We start from the raw sequence: 27,509 nt of genomic DNA on the forward strand, positions 1-27,509 counted from the left end.
CCATTACCCAGACTAAGTATAGAATGAGTATACAGATACAGGATAGTCAGATGTGCTTACCTGCCTACTGCTTCCAGGTCAGTGGCTCAAAGTAGTAAAGCTTGAGGGCCAGAATGACAGCTGAGCAGCTTGTAATTTCAGACAGAGAGCATGTCCGGGACAACCAACATTTCTCTCATGACAGGTTTACATGAACTGCAATGCTAATATATTAATGAATATGTAAACCCAACATTTCATATTCCTGATATGTGCCTGCTGTACCATGTACTTGTATGAAAAAGTATCCTATTCTCCTTGCATTGCTTCCTTTGTGTGAAATCCATGATGTTCCTGCTAGTCACTCTGCTGTCGTATTGAAAACTGACCACACTAGGCATGAGAGCACAGCAACAGGGAAATCAGTTCAGTGTGCTTTTCTCCAATGATCAAAGTTGTCCTGACACGCCCCCTCCCCATTCACTGAGAAGATCAGTGTGCTGCTGTTTCTCCAGCTCTCTATACAGCTGAAAACAAAATGTGAGTAATTTCATCAAGGCACAGAGCAGATGCCAAAAATGTACTGTGAGTTGTGCATGCGCTGATCGGTTTACATAAATGTTGACAGGAAGGAGGAAGCATTTAAGACAGAGGAGACCGCTAGGATCTCTTCTGTCGTAAAAACCCTACTTGTCAGCCTTTTTGTTTTCATATTGAGTTTAATACCGCTTGAACAACTCCTTCTCTGTGATGGCAGTGTGGGCAGGCTGGATCATGTACATGTACATCACAGCCTGTTCTGGCACACACCCCCACTGGCCTGTGCTGTCACTGACTGTCTATAAATATCACCCAAACTGTACTCTCCGCTCCTCGCACAACCTCCTACTCTCTAGCTCCCTTGTCTCCTCCACCGATGCTCATCTCCAGGACTTCTCCAGAGCCTCCCCTATCCTCTGGAACTCTCTACCCCAATTTATCAGACTATTGCCTACTCTGCTCACTATTAGGCGACCTCTGAAAACCTCTCTCTTCAGGGAAGCCTGTTCTGCTTTCAGCTAATAATGGAATCTTCTATTCCTCTTACTAGTCCACTAGTTATTACCTTTTGTACCACTAGCCCCTCCTATAGCCCCTCCTATTGTAAGCTCCAAGGATCAGGGCCCTCCTAACCCTCTTGTATTGAACTGTATTGTTGCTGTATTGTCTCCCGTTATATTGTAAAGCGCTGAGCTGTTGGCACTATATAAATCCTGTATAACAATAATAATAATAATCACACGTACTAGCAGATTTAAATACATAAAATACATTAATATATTGAAGCTGAAATCCAACAAATACTTTATAAAGTTACAGCTAACAGTAAATAAATGAAAGCTGCACATTTAAGCACCCCTGCCAGAGGTAAATGGTCTGCCTCATGCCTGTAACGGCAAGAGAGCTTTTTTTGTTGAAAAACAACAGACTTACCTTCTGAGGATGTCGCATGTAAATGACAAAATGCCTAGGGTGGGACTTCTGATTGCATCACTTCCACTTTGTTGGAACACACACCGGCAATTCCAGTTTCATTTCTATGTATACCTGGCTGCATTTTGTATGGTGTAAGTGCAATTTTAGTAAGGCTTTGGGTTAATAAAACATGTCTATACTGTGGGAGGCTTCTCCTTTTCTTCCCAATGGTCCTGCTATATGTATCCAAGTGGCAAGGTGATACTGGCTGGAGGGACAGTGGACAATAGCATTTCCTGGTTTTTTCCTTGATTGACAACAGTGTTTGTTGGTCCTGGTCCTGGTTTCTTGTTAGTGCAAGAGGTCAATTCAGCTGAGTATTTTTTTTGGGACACGCATGGAGAAAAGCATATCTTTGTTTGGCTTGTTAGAGCAAGTCGGGAACACTGAATATTGAGATTTATGCTCATTTTCACGTCTAATTTTGGACTTTTTTCGAACATTTGTTATATGTATTTTATTTGACACTATTTAATTTAAGGTGCAAGCACAGTTTTTTCGGTTTATTCCGTTTTTAACACATTTTTGTTCATTACAGCAGCTTAATTTTTCTTTATTTACTTTGCACAAGCATGTCTGTTTTACATAATTTTAAAGGTGTTACAGCTTCTGGGAGGGGACAGGCTTTTCCAGTCATGTCGTGGCTAAATTTTAAAGAAAAGAAACCAACTGGGCCATAGACAAAAGGCGTCCTCAGTTGGAAGTGGAATACCAGGGTTATGGCTGCAGCAATATGCCCTAAGTCTAATATTGTTTTTTTCAGCTGCCGATTCTCTAACCAATAAAAGTGATCCGAGCGCCATATTCGCCTCCAGTCATCTCTTTGGCCTAGGAAGACCAGAGCAATGTCATGACGTCACTTCCCGTTCTGGCCTAATGTAAACCAGGCCATTTTTTTTAAAGCACTAGATCATTATTTTTTTTTTTTTTTTTTTAATCTAATGCATTACATTGTAGAGGAGAGATGTGGGGTCTTATTGACCCCAGATCTCTCCATAAGGAGGACCTGTCATTGCTTATTTCTATTACAAAGGATGTTTACATTCTTTTTGATAAGAATAAAAGTGATAAAAAATTTTTTTAAAGGGACAGTGTAAAAATAAAAAAACATGTAATAAAATAAATAAAAAAAATGTAAAGCACCTCTGTCACCTTATGAAGGTCAGTGCTCCCTGTGACTGTGCGTGCAGCCTTGTTGGCATGTTCCAAAACTAGTCTCAAAACTTTTTGCTACCACCTCGTAAGCATTGCTCATAGGTAAGATAGAGAGATACAAGATAACATTGATTATGAACCTTAGATACATAGGTGGGTTCCATTCACACTTGTACGACTCCAAAGGCGTACGATGCAACTTTGATGCAACGTTGACGCAACTTTGGATGGGTGCAACTTGGATATGACTTGGGCTTTCATTAATGATAATGGACAACTGTTGCATGTATAACATTCAGGTGCAACTTTCATTCGACTTTTGAGGGTTTACATTGCAGTCTATGGCACTCAAGTTGCATGAAAGTCATACTAAAGTAGTGCATGAACTACTTTAGTCACTGCAACTTTAAGTCATATATATTTGAATGGTTGTCATTAAAAACATGGAGTATGAATTAGGGGCGGACTAACCATTCGAGCACTCGGGCACTTCCCGAGGTCAGTAGGGGGCCCCATGAGATGCCCCTGGTACCCTTTCATTGGCTTTTTCATAGGCTTTTTTGGGTGTGGGTGAGCACACAGGGGCCCCATGATCCCCTATTGCCCGGGGACCCCGTGAGTTGTCAGTCCGCCCCTGGAATGAATTGTCATGCAACTTTAGTATTCAAACTTGTATGACAAGTTGCACAAGTGGGAATGGAGACTATGAGATATACAATTTAACATTGTTTAAAAACAGATGGGAGATAGAGAGATACAAAGTAACATTGTATCTACTCCATTCATTTCATCTGCAGATCACAGTGATGAGCTTCAATCTCCCCCTTATACATCAGAGCATCCTAAACATCAGAGTTCCTCCCATTACATTACAGTCCCCCCTTGACACCAGCCTTCACATCTGAGTCATCTTTTCACATCACCAATGTCACTGGTCCTGGGTGGGCATGAATGGAATTTGAGGGCTTAGTCCACCCCAGAAATTCCCCTAGATCCAGATTTATTTGACGTATGGCATCAATATAGAAGGAAGGGCCAGTCCTAAAGTGAACTCATACTTTGCCCATGTAGCTACTAGCATTTTTAGAAGGCGGTCAACCCTCCAATATGAACAAATCAACTCTGTGTCTTCATAGCCTTTATAAACATTCACTTCACAGGTTTCCATATGTCACATGCAGGGGTGGACTGACCATTTGGAAACTCGGGCACTGCCCGAGGGCCCGGGGTCAGTACAGGTCCCCATGAGATGCCCCTGGTACCTTTTTCATAGCCTTTTTTGAGTTTCGGCAAGGACATAGGGGCCCAAAGATCCCCTATTGCCCGGGGGCCCCATGAGTTGTCAGTCTGCCCCTGGCCACATGTCTATCTGGCAAAAAAGGCTGTTAAACCATCATGGCTGCTACTTCTGTATTTCCCATAATTCCACATAATGAACGTGTGTTACCAAAAAAAGGGGTATGTACATACTCCGCTTCTGCAACATAGATTTCAGCACAATACAATACATTTTGAAACTGTACAAATATAATCAACTGTCTCATTTTTATTGGCAGTGTAATAGATCTTTACATGTAAACAAGTTCCTTCTGAGATTATAAAACATTTAATTAAAGGCTTAACTGACTGAATTATATTGTTGGCATTTTCTTGTATTTTGACAATTCCTGTGAGGATACCTTTACAAAGCACATTTTGGGTACTCTGGCTAACGCCATCTATTTGGCCACCATCACAGGCTGCAATTTCACTGCACCTCTTGTGGTCAAATAGAAGTCATATCTACAGAGGTAAAAAAACATTCAAACTCAATCCCATTTTTTATTTTAAGTTTTGAAGTGGGAAAGGGTTAAAATGTCTGTTAACCTTTTCTTGCTGTCTATTTTCTTATTTTGGAGATTTCCTACTGTCTGTCTGGTTGACTTGTGTAAAAATAGTGAGAGGGATCTCTCTGCTTCCAATTTATTTAACATTTGCCAAACAGAAAAGAATCTTCACAAACAAAAATAAAAACAAATTGGGGTTCGTTTAGTAAAAGAGTAAATTGAGGAAGTTCACTTAGCAAAAGGAATGTTGGTAAATAGAGTAAATTTGTGTTCACTTTGAATACCCTATCGAGTGGAGGAGCTTTTGGCTGTCCCAGCCCCTGTTGAACCCACATTTTCATAAAAAGTCCTTAAGTACACCAACCCCATTTCCTAGTATATTGACTAAGGTGTAGAACCTTGCCCATTTGGAAGCAGACTTCCTGCTATTTATTGGTTGCTTGATATCTATGTAGAGGACTGGGCAACTTTGGGGACAAATGGTATATACCGTACATGCATCATATAAAAATTCCTTCCTAGCCACCCCACATTTCATATATAAGAAGAGACATAAATACAGGTTTACACTGTCCATGCTTAAACTGAATGTGTCCTTGGACAGAATTCAAGGTTGAGTGTCTCAGAAAAGGAAGGTGACCGCCACAGCAGTCAGGACAAAAGAGAGGGACTGTAGGAAAACGGGAGTAGCACCATCTGCAAGGAGAAATGGAAATTAATATGTGAGCCTTTAAGACATATATCAGGTCGCAATGAAATAGAATATTTTCCCAAGTTTTATCTCCTTAAAGACCCTGCAAATACAGAAAAATTCCCTTTGATCCTGGTAGAAATGCACCTAGCGTCTCATCTACTGTTGTGGAATGACAACACAGTGGCTTTGCTGGACTAAAATTGCAAGATTGCAAGGATTGGTGTCAGCCCTGCACAGCTGTCTTTTCTAAACTGCAGATCACCTGTCCCTCTACTAACTCTGCAATATAGGGATGAGGTTTTCTGTGATCTAATGGAAGGGCTAATTAGGGACACCCCATTACAGCTCTTAATTTCTGGCAGGATCAATAGCTATTTTTTTTTTGCACATATAGTGCGGATATAACAAAACATTTTCATTGGTATATTTAACTGACCAAAGGGAAGCAAATACGTTTGTTGTTGGGTTTTACATACACTCTAACCTGTCATTTATATTAAAGTGGTTCTAAAGGAAGAAAGTTTTTTACCTAAATGCATTCCATGCATTAAGTTAAAAAACCTTCTGAGTGCAGCTCCCCCCTCAGCCCCCCTCCCCCCCCCTTATACTTACCAGAGCCTCTCAGCCCCCCCCCCCCTTATACTTACCTGAGCCTCATCTTGATCCAGTGATGTGCATGAGAGCTGCAGCTCTCCCACGTCTCTCTCTCCTCCTTGGCTTACACAGCAGCAGGATCCAATGTCAATCACAGCTGATAAACCAACGAGGAAAGAGAGGGACAGTGGACAGTGTCCATTCACAGTTGTGTGGCTTGGGTGCAAGCCTGCATGAGTTCCCCCATAGCAAGAGGTTTGCTACTGAGGGGCACTTGGAAGGGGGGAGGAGCCAGGACAGCGTTGGAGGGGGAAACAAAAAGAAGGGAATCACAGCTGCTCTGTGCAAAATCATTGCACAGAGCAGGTAAGTATGACGTATTTGGTTTTTTTTTATTACAACCTTTAAAATCACTTTAAAGCCTTGATTAGAGATGAGCGAATCGAACCAGGCGAACCGGAATTCGAGTCGAATTTCAGGAAATAATCGATTCGCGTCGAATCCGAAATTTTGCCTACTTCGGGTGCGCGAATCGAATATTTCCCGATCAGCCGGCAAAAGTGTCCCTGCAGTGAGCTCCGCTATTTCTGACAGTTCTCTGACAGAAGGAACACATGTTTAGCGGTTGAAACATTGTATCTATTAGTTTACATTTAGGATACAGATGTTTCAACCGCTGTACATGTGAAGAAGCTGTCAGAGAACTGTCAGAAAGAGGAACTCTGCACATACACTTTTTGCCGGCTTGGAATTATTCTTCTTTTCATCCTACTTCTTCTTCTTCTTCTTCTTCTTCATCCTCATCCTCATCCTCTTCTTCTGAGGATGAGGATGAAGAAGAAGAAGAAGAAGAAGAAGAAGAAGAAGTAGGATGAAAAGAAGAATAATTCCAAGCTGGCAAAAAGTGTATGTGCAGAGTTCCTCTATTCTGCAGATACACTTAGAGGAGCTCTGCACATACACTTAGAGGAGCTCTGCACATACATTTTTTGCCGGCTTGGAATTAATCTTATTTTCATCCTACTTCTTCTTCTTCTTCTTCTTCTTCTTCATCCTCATCCTCATCCTCAGAAGAAGAAGAAGAGGATGAGGATGAAGAAGAAGAAGAAGAAGAAGTAGGATGAAAATAAGAATAATTCCAAGCCGGCAAAAAGTGTATGTGCAGAGCTCCTCTAAGTGTATCTGCAGAGCTCCTCTAAGTGTATCTGCAGAATAGAGGAACTCTGCACATACACTTTTTGCCGGAAACCGCTGTATGGAGTGAATGTCCCAGAACTGTCAGAAATAGACTATTTCTGACAGTTCTGGGACATTCACTCCATACAGCGGTTGAAACATTGTATCTATTTGTTTCCATAAATGACATTCTGCAAATACACTTAGAGGAGCGCTGCAGATACACTTTTTGCCAGCTTGGAATTAATCTTATTTTCATCCTACTTCTTCTTCATCTTCTTCTTCTTCATCCTCATAAGAAGAAGAAGAGGATGAGGATGAAGAAGAAGAAGAAGAAGAAGTAGGATGAAAATAAGAATAATTCCAAGCCGGCAAAAAGTGTATCTGCAGCGCTCCTCTAAGTGTATCTGCAGAATGTCATTTATGGAAAAAAATAGATACAATGTTTCAACCGCTGTATGGAGTGAATGTTCCATAACTGTCAGAAATAGACTATTTATGACACACTCACTCCATACAGCGGTTGAAACATTGTATCTATTTGTTTCCATAAATGGATCCATTTATGGAAAAAAATAGATACAATGTTTCAACCGCTGTATGGAGTGAGTGTCCCAGAACTGTTAGAAATAGTCTATTTCTGACAGTTCTATGACATTCCCTCCATACAGCGGTTGAAACCGCTGTATGGAGTGAATGTCCCAGAACTGTCAGAAATAGACAGAAACTGTCACAGAACTGTCCTTCTTCTCATCCTTCTCCTTCTTCTCATCCTTCTTCTCATCCTTCTTCTCATCCTTCTCCTTCTTCTCATCCTTCTCCTTCTTCTCATCCTTCTCCTTCTCCATCTTCTCATCCTTCTCCTTCTCCTTCTCCTTCTTCTCATCCTTCTCCTTCTCCTTCTCCTTCTTCTCATCCTTCTCCTTCTTCTCATCCTTCTCCTTCTTCTCATCCTTCTCCTTCTCCATCTTCTCATCCTTCTCCTTCTCCTTCTTCTCATCCTTCTCCTTCTCCTTCTTCTCATCCTTCTCCTTCTTCTCATCCTTCTCCTTCTTCTCATCCTTCTCCTTCTTCTCATCCTTCTCCTTCTCCTTCTCCTTCTTCTCATCCTTCTCCTTCTCCTTCTTCTCATCCTTCTCCTTCTTCTCATCCTTCTCCTTCTTCTCATCCTTCTCCTTCTTCTCATCCTTCTCCTTCTTCTCATCCTTCTCCTTCTTCTCATCCTTCTCCTTCTTCTCATCCTTCTCCTTCTTCTCATCCTTCTTCTCATCCTTCTCCTTCTTCTCATCCTTCTTCTCATCCTTCTCCTTCTTCTCATCCTTCTCCTTCTCCTTCTTCTCATCCTTCTCCTTCTTCTCATCCTTCTTCTCCTTCTTCTCATCCTTCTCCTTCTTCTCATCCTTCTCCTTCTCCATCTTCTCATCCTTCTCCTTCTCCTACTTCTCATCCTTCTCCTTCTCCTTCTCCTTCTTCTCATCCTTCTCCTTCTTCTCATCCTTCTCCTTCTCCTTCTTCTCATCCTTCTCCTTCTCCTTCTCCTTCTTCTCATCCTTCTCCTTCTTCTCATCCTTCTCCTTCTTCTCATCCTTCTCCTTCTCCTTCTTCTCATCCTTCTCCTTCTCCTTCTTCTCATCCTTCTCCTTCTTCTCATCCTTCTCCTTCTCCTCCTTCTCCTTCTCCTTCTTCTCATCCTTCTCCTTCTTCTCATCCTTCTCCTTCTCCTTCTTCTCATCCTTCTCCTTCTCCTTCTTCTCATCCTTCTCCTTCTCCTTCTCCTTCCTCATCTCCAAGGGCATTTAAATTAAAGGTACAGTGTTCTGCACTAATTTAAAGGCTCTCTGAAGCCTAGAAACCCTTTTAATAAGTTAACTTCGTAGCGAATTAATCCGCATCGAATCGAATTTCATACTGGAATTCGCCGAATCAGCCGAATCGAATTTTTGAGAAATTCGCTCATCTCTAGCCTTGATCATAGAAACCTAATATCATTGGTTAACGACTAAACTCCTCTGCTGTCTGGATGAGGTCCTGCCTCTAGAACCTAGGGCATTCCTAAGAAATCTATAGTTGTCATTTTAAATCCTGCTTTTTTTATTAGAAGGAAGGTTTATATTAAAGTAAAAATACTTACTACTTTTAACAGTGGTAGTAGCGGTGGTAGTGGTAGTAGTGGTGGTAGCATTGGTAGTGTTGGTAGTAGCGGCAGTAGCTGCGGTGGCATAATCCCGAATTCCTCCCAGGTCACCCAGGCCCAGTGTTGCAAGGTCAGATTGTTTCTGGTTTTGGATCCATAGCATGACAGTGGTGTTTTGTAGCGCGCTGAGCAGATCGGCAGTATTGTTACCAAGAAGGCTCTTTACATCGCTGACTGTGAGGTTCTGGTGGGACAAAAGTTAAGATGCACTTAGACTGACCCAAGGACCTATTGACATTTTAAACGTTTTGTTAGAAAAGGGAAGGGGTTAAAAGGCCCAACAGTGTTGCCATATGTGTCTCTTTGGGAGACAACCACTTCAGCTCCAGGCAATTTCTGGCACTTTTTGTTTACATGTTAAAATCAGTATTTTTGCTATTAAATGTGATATTAATTGGTGTTTTTTGCAATTTTTTTTACGTCACACAGTATTTGCACAGCAGTTTTTCAAATGTAATTTTTTTGGAAAAAAAACACTTGAATGAATTAAAAAAAAAGCACTATGTAACCCAATTTTTTGTAAAATATGAAAAATTATGTTACGCCGAGTAAATAGGTACCCAGCATGTCATGCTTTAAAACTGCGCACGCTCGTGGAATGGCGACAAGCTACGGTACTTAAAAATCTCCATGGGCGACACTTTCAAAATTTCCACAGGTTACCAAATTAGAGTTACAGAGTTAAAAAATAATGATACGCTGAGTGAATAGATACCAAACATGCAATGCTTTAAATTGTGCACACCTGTGCAACGGCAACAAAAGACATATATTTTACTATTAAGAGACAAAAGCCTTTACAGGTTACCACTTTAGATTTAAAGAGGAGATCTAATTCTAGATTTACTGGCCATGATCTGACGTTCACAGCGATACCTCACATGTGTGGGACGATCACTGTTTGCACGCATGCGGGGCTGACAAGAGTTTGCCTTTGCATTTGAGCTCGGGGGGGACTTTAATTTTTTTTAATTATTAATTTCTTTTGTTTTTAAAAGATTTAATATAATTGTTATTTTAAAATGTTGTTTTAAATTTGTTTTGATCACTTTTACTGCTGTCACAAGGAATGTAAACTTTCATTGTGACACCAATAGACATGTGACAGGTACTCTTTATGGAGGGATCTGGGATCTAAAGGACCCCAAATCCCTCTTCTACACTTGAAAGCGTTCAAAACACAAAGATCAGTGCTTTTGAATGCTTCCAGTTTTTTTTAAATGGCCCCGATAGTTTCTGAGTAAACTGGAAGTGATATCCGGTCGTCGCTTCCAGTTTACCATAAGGGAGAGCCAATCAATCCAATCCCGGCTTTGTTTGGCTGTCCTGCCATCCAGTGGACATGCCGACTGGTTCTCGGGTCTCAAGATCCCAGAAGGGCTGTGGAAGGCATAGAGGGGGGATGTTCCCCCTCCTTCTGCTTCTACAAGCAATTGAGCAACTAGTTAGTCGCTCTGATTGCCTGTACAAGAGAGCTGACCACCAGCTCTAAAAAACTATACCGGGGTAATACCTGCAGCTGCTGGCATCACTCTGGTATAACCATCGAAAGTCCAGGGACATACGAGTACGTCGCTGGTCTGGAAGTGGTTAATGTCCTCTCCTGTAGACACAAATGCTGAGAGAAAATCTCTCCAAAGTCAGGGAAATGTCCTTTTAGACATTTGTCACCAACATACCCCTCCATTGGAGGATATCCACTCTAATCCTGTTCTGGTTAAAACAACATTTGAGCTATTTCCCCACTCCCAGATCAGTAATGATGAATTATGATTGGCTGCTCTGGATCACTGTACTTTACACACAAGTCTTTGCCTTCTTGAATGAGTATAAATGGGTCACAATTGCATACTTTACACTTACCACCACGGAGTTCGGGTTCAGGCTTGCAAAGGTTGAGATATCCATGTTGGGACTTTTGGCAGCGAGTGCCTTCAGGTCTGCCAATGGGGCACCACCTGACAACATAAAAGTAGTACTTTAGAAATGTGGTTTTATTGCAAACGTGGGGTTTTACTTTCAGTCTTTTGTTGTCTGCAGCCTTCTATGGGGCTGAGTTACTGGAGAGCGCAAAATCTGGTGCATGGTAGACAATCAGCTTCTAACTTCAGCTTGTTCAATTGAGCTTTGACAAAAATCAGGAAGCTGATTGGTTTCTGTGCAGAGCTGCACAAGATTTTGTACTTTCCAATTTTGGTAAATGGACCCCAATATTTTCAAGGTAACATAAATTCATGAACCTGGGCTAAAAAAGATTATCAGATATGGTGAAAGAAGGAGTAAAGATGGCACATTGTAAAATCTGAGGACATAAAATTGTTTAGAGAACAGAACACACCTTCAGTCCATAATTTGCCTTCAGTCCACCTCAGCATTGAGACTTTTATAATTTATGAACATTTAAGACCACAAATTTTGGGCTTGTATATTTGGATTTTTATGATCAGCTTTTAATAAAAGTTGGGAAAGAATCCAAAGAGCAGTGGTTTCCATTTGAGTTGGATCTTACAGAGTATATGTTTTTAATGGCAGCACTTGAGCTGCACTCACATAACCAGACAATACAGTGTTGTACAAGCCCTCCAATCACTAGTCTAAAGGACCCACTCACATGTATGTATTGTGACAATGCACCTCACCACAAAGCATGGCAGTACACCTGCTCTATAGTGCAGTGTATTAGGGTGGAGGCACTTTGGTTTGTATGAACAGGAAATAAGTGAATGGTCAATGTCAACTGTGATTAGTGGGAAAAAACTCACTGCTGCCATGGTAAAAACATCGGTTTGTGGAAAGTATGAACAGGAGCCAGGCGCTGTGTAGTTTTGTGATAAAAGTAATACACCTTATATGGAGGTGTGCCTTTAATAATTCATATGGTAAAAAATAAATAACCAGCCTGTGGCTTTTGAGAAGCCAGGTTCCAAGATGGATGGCCCGTCCGCTCAGTGGGAAGCAGTGGAGAGTAGAATGCCTGTCAGTGCAGGGACCACGTGTATCCGACGTCCCAGCGTCCCGGATGACGTCACCACAATGTGGAGAGACGGAGGGGGGAACTCTCGCTGGAGCCACAGCTTTAGAAGGAAGAGGCAGACTTGATAAAGCGCAGGCGCGCAAAACATGTTGTCCCGGCAACCGGCCTCTTCCTTCTAAAGCTGTGGCTCCAGCGAGAGTTGGTGCCACTGCGGATCCGCACAAAAATCCGTGCAGCCGCACCACCTGCACAGAAGAATGCGGACCCGCGGGTGGGTGCCATTAGTTCTAATGGCACGCCGCCCGCACTGGAAATCGCAACTGTACTGGGAACCGAGGTTCCCGTGCGGGCTGCGTTTTCAGAAGAAGTGCATGGACTTCTTCCCTGTGTGTCCTGGGGTACAGGTTACTTAAAAGTAACAACTGCTGATCACAAGAATCCACAAACATATTACACATATGTTCCAGATCAGAGCCATTGCAGTTATAGAGTGCAATTCCATTTATGCTGAATACACCTGAAGGCACTGTGTCCTTTGCTTGCTTCTGAATTCATGTACACAATCCCTAAGACCACTGCCCATGAGTTTCCCTTCATAGAATAACGTCAGCAAATCACCAATTGTTTCTCAAGTATGCTGTCCTAGTCATGTTACTTACATAGGTACGTCTTTATAAGTTGGTAATAGGTAGATGTTAGGTTGGCCGAGTCCTGATAGGATGTGTTCGCCTTAACATACAGAGCATCCTTCACCGACTGGTTGCAGGCTGATAATTGTAGAGGGGGGGTATCACTGCCAATAGTAAGGGGATAGCATAAAATACAATGGATTAAGTTTAGATAGAATAAAAATTGATATTAATAACATTTTAAATAACAGTTTGCATGCAAAGGGAAAGTTCACCCATAATGAATATTTTGATTTTGGACGGGTGCTTTTAAATGGAAAGTGTGGTTCCAGCCTTCTGCAGGTGAACCTCCATTCACTTTATTGAATGGGCAAAAAAAAAAGCATACTGGGAAAAAGAGATAACCTGTCAAAATCATGTGCCCAGGCTGTTCTATCAGAGAGTATTCTCTGCAACACTATGCAGAGGACATTTTGAAGGACACCGCAGGCTCAACAGCATTATTAATATTATTATTATTATTATTATACAGGATTTACAGTGAAGGAAATAAGTATTTGATCCCCTTCAGATTTTGAATATTTGCCCACTCACAAAGAAATGATCAGTCTAAAAATCGAATGGTAACCGTATTGTAACACTGAGAGACAGAATAGCAACAAAAAATTCAGCAGAAATGCATGTCTAACAAAGGATGCACTGATTTGCATGTTCATGAGGGAAATAAGTATTTGATCCCCTTCACAAAACATGACTTAGTACTTGGTGGCAAATCCCTTGTTGGCAATCACAGAGGTCAGATGTTTCCTGTAGTTGGCCACCAGGTTTGCACACATCTCAGGAGGGATTTTGGCCCACTCCTCTTGGCAGATCCTCTCCAAGTCTTTAAGGTTTGGTGGCTGAGCTCAATTTTGGTCTCATCTGACCACAACACTTTCAACCAGTCCTCCTCTGCATCATTCAGATGTTCAGTGGCAAACTTCAGACAGGACTGGACATGTGCTTTCTTGAGCAGAGGGACCTTGAGGGCACTACAGGATTCCAATCCTTGTCAGCGTAGTGTGTTACCAATTGTTTTCTTGGTGACTGTGGTCCCAGCTGCCTGGAGATCATTGACAAGATCCTCACGTGTAGTTCTGGGATGATTCCTCACTGTTCTCATGATCATTGACACTCCACGAGGTGAGATCTTGCATGGTGCACCAGACCTAGGGAGACTGACAGTTGTTTTGTGTTTCTTCCATTTGTGAATGATTGCACCAACTGTTGTCACCTTCCCACCAAGCTGCTTGGCGATAGTTTGGTATCCCAGTCCAGCCTTGTGTAGGTCTACAATCCTGTTCCTGACATCCTTGGACAGCTCTTTGGTCTTTGCCATGGTGGAGAGTTTGGAATCTGATGGTTTGATTGCTCCTGTGGACAGGTGTCTTTTATACAGGTAACAAAATGAGATTAGCAGCACTCCCTTTAAGAGACTGCTTCTAATCTCAGATTGTTACCTGTATGAAAGACACCTGGTAGCCAGAAATCCTGCTGAATGATAGGGGATCAATTTGGTAGTCCTCATGAACATGCAAATCAGTGCATTATTTGTTAGACATGCATTTCTTTTGAATTTTTTGTTGCTATTCTGTCTCTCAGTGTTACAATATGGCTACCATTCGATTTTTAGACTGATCATTTCTTTGTGAGTGGGCAAACATACAAAATCAGCAGGGGATCAAATACTTATTTCTTTCCCCTTATGCAGCGCTTTACAACATAAAGGCAGAAAGAACAATTACAATATAAATTAATACAGGAGGGATCAGAGGTCCCTGCTCATTAGAGCTTACATTCTAAGAGGGAGGGTCAACAGATACAAAAGGTAATAACTGTGGGGGATGGGCTGATGGAGAAAATGCATTTTTAATTGTTAGGGATCGTCTAAAGTAGAAAGTAATAACTGACAGGGATGGGCTGATGGAAAAAATACATGTAGGGTTGTTAGGTGGAGGCAGGATAGGCCTCTCTGAAAGATGAATTTTCAGGGATCATCTAAAAGTGGACAGTGTAGGAGATAGTCGGACACTTTGGGGAAGGGACTTCCAGAGGATGGGAAAGGCTCTGGAGAAGTCCTGCGAGCATGGGAGGAGGTGACAAGAGAACTAGAGAGCAGAAGGTCTTGGGAGGAATGAAAAGAACAATTTGGTTAGTATTTCGAGACAAGGTTAGTGATGTAACTAGGGGCAAAGTTGTGGATGGCTTTATAAGTTGTTGTAAGTACCTTGAATTTAATTTGTTGGGTGGGCAGGAGCCAGTGGAGGGATTGGTAAAGAGGGGTGGCAGAAATTGAATAGTTGGTAAGGTGGATGAGTCTGGCAGCAGCATTCATGATGGACTGAATTGGGGATAGCCTATAGAAAGGTAAGCCAGTGAGGAGGAAGTTGCAGTGGTCAAGGCGAGAGATGACCAGGGAGTGAGTTAGAAGCTTTATGGAGTCATTGGTTAGGAAGGGGCGTATCTTTAAGATGTTGTGAAGGTTAAGGTGGCAAGCTTTGGAGAATGATTTGCTGTGGGACCAAAAGGATATTTCAGAGTCCAGGATTACACCTAGAACCTTGGCAAGCAGGGACAGGTTGATGGTTGAGCCATTGATTTTGACAGAGAAGTCAGGGGAAGGGGCACGTAGGGGAGGAAATATTATGAGCTCGGGTTTGTATAAATTGATTTTCGGGAAGTGGTGTGACATCCAGGCTGAAATATCTGTTAGTAGATTAGCAATGGCCTGCATTCTATCAATGACTTGTAAAATGCCAAGTGGAGTGTGGAGTAAACATAGTAGTGTCTTATCGAATTACGGTATCTGCTCTCCATTATGAAAAGTATATGGTTTAGACCAGGGGCCCAAACTCAAAAAAGCCTATAAAAAAGGTACCAGGGGCATTTTATGGGGCCCCCTACTGACCCCGGGCCCTCGGGCAGTGCCCCAGTTTCCAAATGGTCAGTCCGCCCCTGGTTTAGACACTTAGAAATACTTTGTGAGAAATATACCAAACACATGGATTTTAGACTGTTCCTGCTGTGTTATAGAGAATCCACTGACCTTAGAGCAGTTGATGTGATGAGATTCAGCTGTGTTGAATTCAAGAGACATATGTATTTGCTGCCAATGGCGCTGATCGCAGCTCCATTCAGTGGGTTACCCAAATTAATATATTGTGTAATGATAATCTGGGCCTGAAAAGCAAAGTAAAAGTCAATATAGCAGCAATGTATTTGCATAAATAACACCATTTTTTTTTAAAGCTGTGATCCTGCAAAGTTTACACTCGCTGCTGATTGCAGAACTGGTCTGGCTCAGTGGGGCTGGGAGTGTTTGATTGCTTCACAGTGTCCACTGCTCTCAAACATAGCACGCTGCCTAGACTTAAAATTTTGAAATTAAATTTCAGTAGAGGTTTAAAAGCAAAACTGCAGCCTAAACATTTTTTTTGAATGGGTAAGACCAGGGGCGGACTGACCATTTGGAAACTCGGGCACTGCCCGAGGGCCCGGGGTCAGTAGGGGGCCCCATGAGATGCCCCTGGTACCTTTTTCATAGGCTTTTTTGAGTTTGGGCAAGGACACAGGGGCCCCATGATCCCCTATTGCCCGGGGGCCCCATGAGTTGTCAGTCCGCCCCTGGGTAAGACTTACATCCTTTCACAGCTATCAGTCTGAGTTAAGATGATGGAAGCCCTGGGGCACTACAGAGAGACAACTGCACTCACACAGAGCGTGGCCGTACTCTCTGCAGCACGCTGTCCAGACTTAACATTTTTAGCTAGCAGTGAAGCTGAATAGGACACAAAATAAATGTAAGGCATAACACTGTTTTCCTGCGCACTTTACTCAAATATGCGCTAAGACTAAAACTTCAGTTGGGCTTTAAACAAAATGGCAGATTTCCTTAAAGTAATCTGTTTTGTGATTGGCTGCTGTTGGCCACTGCTTTCACAATAGCACCACATTAATATCTTGCCATGGAAGAAGTTAATGGATTTGACTTATATTTCACCTAGTACCCTGGACATGCAGTTATTAGGACATTTTATGGTCAGCCAGGACTGCTGCCAGCTCGTAATTTTCTGCTTACCAAGTTGTCTGATGGTCCTGTTGCCAGCAAACTTTCCAAAGTGTCTACAGAGGTGATATTCCATTTGGAAATATCGGCTGATGTACACAGAAGGCTGATGGCTGCCAGGTTGCTTATAACACTTTCTGGGTAACCTCCAGGATAGATCTGTGTGAAAGATGTATGAGACATAATTAGAGAGTGATCATCTAGTAACACAAACAAAACAAATGCTTTTCTAGTGCACTTACCAGTTTTACAGAAATTTAACAATTTGGTTTAAAACAAAGGTTTAAGTTGCGCAACATATGCAAATATACGTGGAAGAGACACTGCTTCAGCAAGGACTCTATGTAAAGTGCGGTGCTAATTCTTAGCTTTGGGACTCTCCACCTTTAATCATATATATTGATGGATCCATTAAAAGCAGGTATGCCCATTCATCTTTAAAGGCTCAAGGACACGCCAGAAGCCCACCAGAGCACAATGGCAGCTGAAGCGTCCTCTATGTCCCTATGACAATTCCAACAAGGTAAGGGGGAATGACTGCCTCCAAACATGCCTACCCTTAATTTAGAGTTAAGACCTCACTATACAGAGGGGCTTCGATGGCTCCCACATATACTTGCAAATGTTTTTTGTTTTTTTTTAATTTAAGTATTTATTGATTTTTCAGTTAAATACATATTTCCATCATTATCACATAAGAGACAAAAAACAAAACAAAAATTATTTATTATTTACACTTTCTAATCTATTTCCCAATCCCATGCCATCCCTCCTCCCCCCTCCCCCCTCCCTGTCAACCTACTAGCAAATGTTTTAAGCTAAAATCTCTTTTTTAATGCAAATTGTTAGAAAGCGTGATTTTGGGGGGTTTTTTTTGTTGTTTTTTTTTTTTTTTTGCTGGCTAGATGGTAAGTGTGCTGGGAAATACATTTTGTTTTGTTTGTGTTGTGAAATGCCCTTCCATATGCACCTTAGTTTAAAAGCTAATTCGAAATCAGGGCGGTTGCCATTTTTGTTTACCTTGATCATCTAATCTAATATTTAATTCCATTTAAATATTTAAGAAACTCTTTTATAAACAGTGCTGGCTTTTTTGTGGCCATTTCTTGGTTTGCTCAGTGCCTTTTATACTACATACCTGCTTTAATCCTGTAGAGCAGTGGTTCTCAACCTGTGGGTTGCGACCCCTTTGGGGGTCGAACGACCCTTTCACAGGGGTCACCTAAGACCATCGGAAAACACATATTTCCAATGTGTAAAGAGCAGCTACTGTGTTGAAAGCAGCTACTGTGTTGAAAGCAGCTACTGTGTTGAAAGCAGCAGTATTGGAGGTAAAACGGCACTTCATGAATTATAATTACTGGGTAAATAATTTTATGGTTGGGGGTCACCACAACATGAGGAACTGTATTAAAGGGTCACGGCATTATGAAGGTTGAGAACCACTGCTGTAGAGTGTGACAATATTGTCTGCGATAGAACAGAGATTCTGCAATAATGTGCATCCTGATAGGATACTAAACAAAAACTGAGCCCTCGCTTCCCATGGGTACAGATTTCAAGGGGAAAGGCAAAGTGTTTCCCCTTCCGCTAATAATCCCCTGTAGGACCTATGTCCCAAGAGGTTTGAAGCGTCTCCAATCAGCATTTGCAGAAAATTTCTCTAGCAGGCTTAATTAATAAAATGTTAACTCCTGACATTAAGAGTTTTAATAACCCACAGAACTTCCTTCTTTGGGCTGCATTTCCAGCCCTGTATTTTTTTTCTTTGCATAATAATGGAAGCACACACCTCCCACCAGAAGTGGACACACTAGAAAAGGGAAGTATTTTTCAAATCAAGGTGCAATCTTGGGTTTGGGCAAGTTGACCCAAAGCTGGCCATACACTCTCTCATCCAGCCCCTCTAGCTATTGTCCGGTGGATTGGCTGCAGTCACTGTTCAGCCAACAATTTTTCCACCTGTTTCTTTTGATTTTCAGATTGAATGATGTCAGGTGGAGTAGTGCCCACAGGGCATTGTAATTAACTGCATGTATGGGTGGCTTACGTTCACCATAATGTGCAATTATGCTGTTTATACCTGTACAACATGGCAAGAGTTTTGGGTTTCTGCAGCAGATTTAGTTTTGTTACAAACATCTGTTAACAACTGTTGAGATATCGGCCACCGAGGGAGAGCAATGTTGTCAGCTGACCTATAGATTGCATTGTGACAAAGAGGTGTAAAGCGCAATCATTGTGCAACACTGCTAAGCTGAACACAGAGCCTGCATATCTAATAAGCAGGTATAGCTGTATTTTTATTGTATTTGACCATGCAATGATGTAAACCAAACCTTGCAGTACTTACTTTACCCCTGTATTGCTGGGCACAATTTATTGAAGGATTCTCTGGGAATACAGAGCATGTGGAATCTCATAAGAAAGCAGTACAGTTTATTGCAAGAGCAGTTTGGGTTGCTTTGCGTTTCCCATGAATTAGCCATGAAAGAGTATAATGTCATGACATGGGTATAAGATGGGGGAGGCTCGATGATTTGTGAAAGAGGGGTCCCAGAATGTGTAAGTGGACCTTGGATTTTACTTTAAAAAGGCTAACCGCATCAGAAAATGTGTTAGTATGAGCCTCTAACAAAACAAAAAACTGATAGACACTTACCATATCAAGTCTATTCTTTAGGACTTGCAGTTGCTCATCCGTGAAGGCCATATTGCTCAAGATGCTCAGGTAATTTAGAAGAGTGTCATTATCTAAGCAGGCATCCAGCTCAGCAACATTGTAATTCAGTGGGAGGAGAGGATCATTCACATTGCCAGCTGTAATCTGTTTGCCGCTGGGGCAATCTATAATGAAAGGAAGTCATATTAGATCACAGATTACATCTACAATCAAATTTTTTTGTAAAATAACAAACATGTATATACTTACCTGCTTTGTTTAGTCGTTTTGCACAGGGCAGCCTGAATCCTCCTCTTCTCGGGTCCCCCGCAGGCTCTCCTGGCTCCTCCTTTCTGTCAGGTTTCCCCCATAGCAAGCAGCTTGCTATGGGGGCACCTGCTACTCTGTGTGTCCATTCACACATAGAGCCATGGCTTGGCACTGCTCTCTCTCTCTCCTCCTTGGCTGACTGGCTATGATTGACAGCAGTGGGAGCCCATGGCTCCCGCTTGCTGTCTCAGCCAATGAGGATGCAGAGACCTGGGACAGCCAAGTCTGTTATGCACATCACTGCATCTCGATGGGGCTCAGGTATGTAGTGAGGGGGCTGAGGGCACTGCTGCACACATAGAATGCATGAAGATAAAAAATCTTGAGCCGTTACAACTACTTTAACACAATTAAAAACAATGGTAACACTGCGCACATGCATTAAAATGCATAACTGTGAATAGGCCCCAAAAACCTTTATATTATCTAGGTCAAAACCTCAGTAGTTCAGGGGGAGGGGTCTGAGCATGTCGCTGACAGGGCGCATGAACTAGGAGCCCCCAGGGACCTTCCAGACAGACATTATGAATCCGAACTAAGAGAGGATCCTATCCTGCCATGTCCTGTATGTTGCCCCTTGCTTGGTGTGGTAGGTCTGGAGGCGGATGCTGAGAGTTGCAGTGCTGGGTCGCCTACAGGAGAGGAGGAAGTTGTTGGCGAAGGCGAAGTGGTGACTGCTGGGAGCACCCACGTGATGGCTGCGGAGAGCGCTGGGAGACACCATTCACGGTGGGGAGGAGAGGAGTGGATGGGAGCCAGTGGATACCAACAACAGATACCCATAGGAGTATCTGACTGTCAACAAGACCAACCCAGCAATAAGACCCCTGGTTGAGAGAAGGGTTAAAACTTGAGGATGGTACTTCATATAACAGGGGCTACATAACGGCCAGCGGTGGTCACAGAGCAGTGAAGCTGGGAAGAGGAGCTGTGGGAAGCGGTGAGTCTTTCAAAAGTTTACACCACCTACACCTGTCAAAGCCTATTAATATATCTCACATGGGAAGCTGAGGCTGAGCAGAAACACGGGTGGTCCGTGATAAAAAACACTGAAAGAGAAGGAAAATATCTGAGGGGTCACTCTGTGGGTTCGGAAGAGGAGTGGAGGTGGGGAGAGGGAGAAGGAAGAGAAAGTACTGACCAAAAGAAAAGAATCATAACTGAAGGAAGTGGGAAGAGGAGGAAAAAAAAGAGAAAGACATCTTGATAAGTCGGTTAAGGAGCCTGAGATCTCAAAGGCTGAAAACCAGAGGGGATATATAACAGAAAGCTGAAAAATATCTAATATACCCCATAAATGATGATAAGAATATCCACAGTCAAATATAGATCTAACTATTGAAACCTTAGAAATAAAATGCTATTCTGAACTTTAAAATTTGAAATATAACATCTCAAAAATGAAAAGCAGATCTGTAAAAGAGGGAGGTTCGAAGACACCTCAATTAAATACAAGTACAAGAAAATACATGCCTCTGCAGGAGAAAAGCCCAGAAGTACAAACCCCTGAGAGACAGCAAGGAGAAAGGGGAAGACATGAACAGGAAACAACATGGGAGACCAATCTAGAACATCACTGGGAATATCAAACCTGAGCCAGTCTAAAGAAACATTAAAGATAGAAAATGAAATAGAAAAACAAAATATAGAAGAACAAGAAGCAAGGTCAAAAAATGCCCACAAAATGGATATAGCAGAAATGTTCGCGAAGTTAGAACATTCTATAAAGAATGAGATGGCTATATTAAACAATGATCTGGGTCAAGTATTGTTACGAGTTGAAGAAACGGAGGAAGAATTAAATAAACATGTCCAAATAATAATCAAAAACAGTTAAAAGATATTTTGGAAAAAGTGGAAATATGTTCTTTTCAAGATTTAAAAAATAAAAAGGAATTATATCTTATATTAGATGACTGGTGATATTATCAATTAAGACATTTTGTTGCAGCGCTCCCACAACCATTAAGATCGGTGGAAGATATGTATCCATTGGAACAATTGTTCAGTTCAGATAAAATTCGAAAACATGCTACCTCGAGTATCTAAGACTGTTACTATAATATCTGGAATGGATCTACCTGTCCACCGTTTATGGAGAAGTGGGAAAAGGAGTTTGGAATAAAATTGAATGAGCAGCAAAAAAAGACAATATTTAAATTAGTATATGGTGCTGTGGATATGAATATAATAGAAATTAATTATGAATGCTGAACAAGATGGTATATCACTCCGAATGTGGCACATAAGCAATGATCAGAAAATTCACTTTTATGTTGGAGGGATAAACGGAACAATGGCACATATATGGTGGGATTGCCCCAAGATACAGGAGTTTTGGCAATAAATAATTCAACAAATACAGGAGATATCTGGGAATAGTATTTTGAAAGATCCTTAGGTTTATTTATTTGATAACACCAAATTTTCAGTGAAACAATATAAAAATATGCTATGATTCCATTTAATAAATATGGCAAATTGGTTCCTAGATTTTGGCTGGTACAGGAGACCCCCAAAATAAAGGATTGGATATACAGAATTGAATATGTATACAGGATGAAGGAATTGTATCACATCAGAGAGGATAAAATTGAAATATTTAGTAAAATATGGAAAAGGTGGCGTGAATTTAAAACCTCAAAGAAATATTCGGAACTGGTATAGGTTAAAATACAGGAAGAGGTAAATGAAAGGAGAAATGGCTGTATAGTTAGGATAAAGAAAGGGAGGAGATGAGGAGTAATCAGAAGAAAGGAACAAGAAGAGAAGGATAACTAGAGAAGAATAAGGGGGTAAATTCTAGGAAGGGGGGAGGGTATAGGGAGGGTGGGGATTAGTTTAATTATGTGGTGAAAATTGTTTTATTTTCTTTGTTTATATATGGATTATTATACTGTTGGATTATGTAATATGAAAATTAATAAAATATTATATAAAAAAAAAAAAACCTCAGTAGTTCTATCAGTTCAGAATGTGATTGACAGCATTTGTTATGCTTACTTGCAGCACGTCGTGATCGGGGTGAAGCACGATATTTCACGAAGGTAGCAAGCTGGTTCCTTTGGAAGACTGAGTTTTGTACAGAAGTTTTCATCCATGAATTAAAAGATGCCTTTCAAGAACAAGAAAAATTAGTGAGATTTAATTAAAATTTCAACTCAAATTCCAAAAAAATTGTGTAAAATCTACAAAAAAACTGAATGCATAGATTTGCAAACCTTATAAACCCATATTTTATTCACAATAGAAAAAAAGTAACCATACCTAATGATTAAACTGAGAAAAATATAACATTTTAAGAAAAAAAAAAAGGTAATTTTGAAACTGATGGCAGCAACATGTCTCAAAAAAGTTGGGACAAAGCCATGTTTACCACAGTGCAGAATCCCCTCTTTTTTTTAATAACATTCTGTAAATCTCTAGATTGTAAACTCGAAAGAGCAGGCCCCTCGAACCCCTCGTGTTTTGTTTTGTTGCTGTATTGTCTCATGTTCTGTTCCCCACTATAATGTACAGCTCTGAGCAAACCTTTTAGCACTATATAAATACTGTATAATAATAATAATAAATGTCTGGGAACTGAGAAGACCAGTTGCTAGAGTTTTTGGAAGGAAATGTTGTTTGATTCTTGCCTAATATAGGATCCTAACTGCTCAACAGTCCTGGGTCTTCTTTGTCATATTTTTTGTTTCAAGATGAGCTAATTGTTTTCAATTGGTGAAAGGTCTGGACTGCTGTCAAGCCAGTTAAAGCAGTGTATAGGGATAAAGGTGGTCTTTACTATATCCTACATCATAACAATATATTATAATGAAATAACAATAATAAGAGTGTTTAAATCTGTGGCTAAATGGTTAGCACTTCCCCCTGGCAGTACGCAGGTTGTGGGTTTGAATCTCAACCACGGCACCACCTCCCTGGAGTTTGCATGTTCTCCCTGTGCCTGCGTGGGTTTCCTCCGGGTACTCCTGTTTCCTCCCACACTCTAAAGACATGCTGGTAGATTAATTGGATCCTGTCTAAATTGTCCCTAGTATGTGTATATATGAATGTGAGTTAGGGACCTTAGATTGTACTCCCCTTGAGGGTTAGGGACTGATGTGAATGTACAATATATATGCAAAGTGCTGAGTAAATTGACGGCATTATATAAGTACCAGTAATAAATAAATAATAAATAAATCAGTTTATACACACATATACACATATATATATACACTAGTGTCTTAGGTTAAGGTCTATTGTATTAGACATGGCTATCATTGTTGTTATATTTTGATAAGGTGATATATATATATCACTGCACTCCCTCAGCCCTGTCACTACTGAGGAAGTCGCCAAAGTCCTCTCAAAAGCCCGCCTCACTACCTGCCCCCTGGACCCTATCCCCTCTCAACTCCTCCGGTCACCCCCCTCTTCCCTCATCCGCTCCCTCACCCACATCTTCAATCTCTCCCTCTCTACTGGCGTATTCCCCTCCCCCCTAAAGCACGCGCATATCACCCCCATCCTCAAAAAGCCCTCCCTGGATCCCGCGGAGCCCAACAACCTCAGACCCATCTCTCTGCTGCCACTCACCTCCAAGCTCCTTGAACGCATAGTCTACGATCGCCTAAGCGCCCACCTTATTGACAATAACCTCCTTGACCCTCTACAGTCCGGCTTCCGTCCCCTACACTCCACTGAAACTGCCCTCCTCAAAATCACTAACGACCTACTCAACGCCAAAGCCAAGGGCGACTACTCTGTCCTCCTTCTCCTGGACCTCTCTGCGGCCTTCGACACAGTTGACCACCCCCTCCTCCTTAATAAACTACTCTCCCTTGGCATCGGAGATACTGCTCTCTCTTGGTTCTCATCCTACCTATCCCGACGCTCCTTCAGTGTCACCTACAATGGTGCCACCTCCCCCTCCCTCCCCCTCTCTGTTGGGGTCCCCCAAGGCTCTGTCCTTGGACCCCTTCTCTTCTCCATCTACACCTCCTCCCTGGGCAAACTCATACAATCTCACGGCTTCAACTATCACCTCTATGCTGACGACACCCAAATCTACCTCTCCACCCCTCACCTCACCCCCACTATCTCCGCCCGCATCACTCACCTCCTAAATGACATCTCAGACTGGATGTCGCTACATTTCCTCAAGCTCAACCTCTCCAAAACCGAGCTCCTCATCTTTCCCCCTGCCAACACCCCCCCCCCATCCTATCCATCATCACCAACAACTCCACTATCACTCCCGCCCCGCAAGCCAAAGTCCTTGGCGTCATTCTTGACGCGAACCTCTCCCTCCAACCGCATGTCAAATCACTCACAAACACATGCAGGCTCCATCTTCGCAACATTGCCAAGATACGCTCCTTCCTCACCCCAGACACCACCAAACTTCTAGTACACTCCCTCATCATCTCACGCCTTGACTACTGCAACTCCCTCCTCACTGGCCTTCCCAAGTGCAGGCTCTCCCCGCTCCAGACCATCCTGAACTCAGCTGCCAGACTCATCCACCTCACCACCCGCTCCACCTCTGCCACCCCCCTCTGCCTCTCCCTCCACTGGCTCCCGATTGCCCAACGCATCAAATTTAAACTCCTAACCCTGACCTACAAAGCCGTTCACAACACTGCCCCTGACTACCTCACCAACCTGATCACCAAGTACCACCCTACCCGTACCCTTCGCTCCTCACAGGACCTCCTTCTATCCTGCTCCCTGGTCTCCTCCTCCCATGCACGACTGCAGGACTTCTCCAGGTCCTCCCCCATCCTCTGGAACTCACTGCCCCAATCCATCAGACTGTCGCCTTCCCTATTCACATTCAGGCGCTCCCTCAAAACCCATCTCTTCAGGGAAGCCTACCCCACCCTCACCTAACGGCCATCCTCCCTCATTCCTCCCACCACTTCATCCCCCTCAGCCACTTCCTACTGTACCTTTACCCCCTCCCTCCTAGATTGTAAGCTCGTAAGAGTAGGGCCCTCTTACCCCTCGTACGTTGTTTGTTGTTGTTGTACTGTGCCATGTATTGTCCCCCCTATTGTACAGCGCTGAGCAAACCCTTTGGCGCTATATAAACTCGTAGTAATAATAATAATAATATATCAAATCATATTCAATTAGCAGCTAAAATGGCTTCTGCTGCTAAAAGGCTTTTTAAATGATGTTTTTGTAAAATGTTAAAGACTGCTGAGTAATGATGAATGTTGGTAAAGTGTCTGGACTAGCTGTTAGACAGATATTCTGAAGTGTAACTGAAAAGCATAAAGGTGGGCAGCCAGCCATAAAGAACCCTATAAAAAAGTGAACTGCAATCAATCTAATCAGAGCATCTGATGGGCAGGGCATGGGTGCTCTCATACAATTGTATTATCACTAATAAATATATGATCTGGAACTCTCGTGCTGCAAGGTTATTTATTTCAGGTGTAAAGCCGTGAAATCCCTAAACAGCAGAGCTCCACCCAAAAGGGGAAGTTCCGCTTTAAGGACTGCTCCCCCGCTCGCCATTATGGAATGGCACCTTTGGGGGGGGGGAGCGGGTACCCGAATTTGACAGGTACCCACTCCCACTTCCGGTCCGAGCGCCTAGGTGATCAGAAGCGGAAGGTGTCTCCCTCCCTGTAGTTGTTTGGGACACATGACAGGTCCCAGAAGACTACAGGACCATTCATGAAGTGCAGCGCTACTCGCGCATGCGCAGTGGGTACCCGTCTGTGAAGCCACAAGCTGTCACAGCCGGGTGCCCACACTGAAGATGCCGGCCTCCTGGAATAAAAGACAGCCGGTGAAACGGGCTGAGGGGGACACACCACGGAACCGAGGGACAGGTAAGTGGCTGTTGTTTAAAAGTCAGCAGCTACAGTTTTTGTAGCTGCTAACTTTTATTGGAACTCCGCTTTAAGCACCCTGACTCTTCTACTGCACAGCCATGCTCTTGTCATAGATGCTTTATGCAGTTTAGCATTGTCCTGGTGAAATATGCAAGGCCTTCCCTGAAAAAGACATTGTCTGGATGGAAGTATATACTGTTCAAAAACCTGGATATATCTTTCAGCATTGATGGTGCCTTTCCAGATGTGAAAGCTGCCCATTCTATAAGCACTATTGCACCCCCATTCCATCAGAGATACATGCGGCTTTTAAAACGAGCGCTGATTACAAGTCGGGAGGTCCCTTAGACATAGCGACCCCCATGGTTGCCAAAAAAAATGTAAAATTTTGATTCTTCTGACCACAGAAAAGTTTTCCACTTTGCAACAGACCATTTTATATGATCTTTGGCCCTGAGGAGATAGCAGTGTTTCTGGATCATATTCATATATGGCTTCTTCTTTGCATAATAGAGCTTTAACTTGCATTTATGGATGGCAGGGCAAACTGTGCTTTTGCAAGTTTACATTATTTTGAAATTGTTCAACAAATTTTAGATCCAGATTGGTGAACCTTTGCCCATCTTTACTTCTGAGACACTCTGACTCTCTAAGATGTTTTTTTTATACCCGATCATGTTACTGACCTGTTGAAAATTAACCTAATTAGTTGCAAAATGCTCTTTTAGCTCCTCTATGTAATGCAGGCCATAGGTGGGTCGAAAATCAGCTGATTTTTCGGCCGAAAATAAAATCGGCCGATTTTCGGATCGTTAGTGGGCTATTTGTTTGGCCGTTTTTCGG

General features: G+C 42.3%; 1 protein-coding gene across 1 annotated transcript in view; it reads right to left on the reverse strand.

Moving 5' to 3' along the window:
* Positions 1-4,175: 4,175 nt before the first annotated feature.
* MSLN (mesothelin) overlaps positions 4,176-27,509 on the reverse strand; it is a 120,905-nt gene continuing 97,571 nt past the window's right edge. The window contains exons 34-41 of the mRNA XM_089682093.1: positions 22,837-22,948; positions 19,504-19,688; positions 16,854-17,000; positions 15,822-15,955; positions 12,767-12,900; positions 10,997-11,091; positions 9,071-9,317; positions 4,176-5,171 (exon numbers count right to left, since the gene is read on the reverse strand). Coding sequence (XP_089538219.1) covers positions 5,098-5,171; positions 9,071-9,317; positions 10,997-11,091; positions 12,767-12,900; positions 15,822-15,955; positions 16,854-17,000; positions 19,504-19,688; positions 22,837-22,948 — 1,128 coding nt within the window. The 3' untranslated portion in view covers positions 4,176-5,097. The remainder of the gene's footprint in view (positions 5,172-9,070; positions 9,318-10,996; positions 11,092-12,766; positions 12,901-15,821; positions 15,956-16,853; positions 17,001-19,503; positions 19,689-22,836; positions 22,949-27,509) is intronic.

This window comes from Staurois parvus, unplaced genomic scaffold (genome assembly GCF_062004578.1).
Source record: "Staurois parvus isolate SC_StPar_1 unplaced genomic scaffold, SC_StPar_1.0 ptg000285l, whole genome shotgun sequence".
Taxonomy (NCBI): Eukaryota; Metazoa; Chordata; class Amphibia; order Anura; family Ranidae; genus Staurois; species Staurois parvus.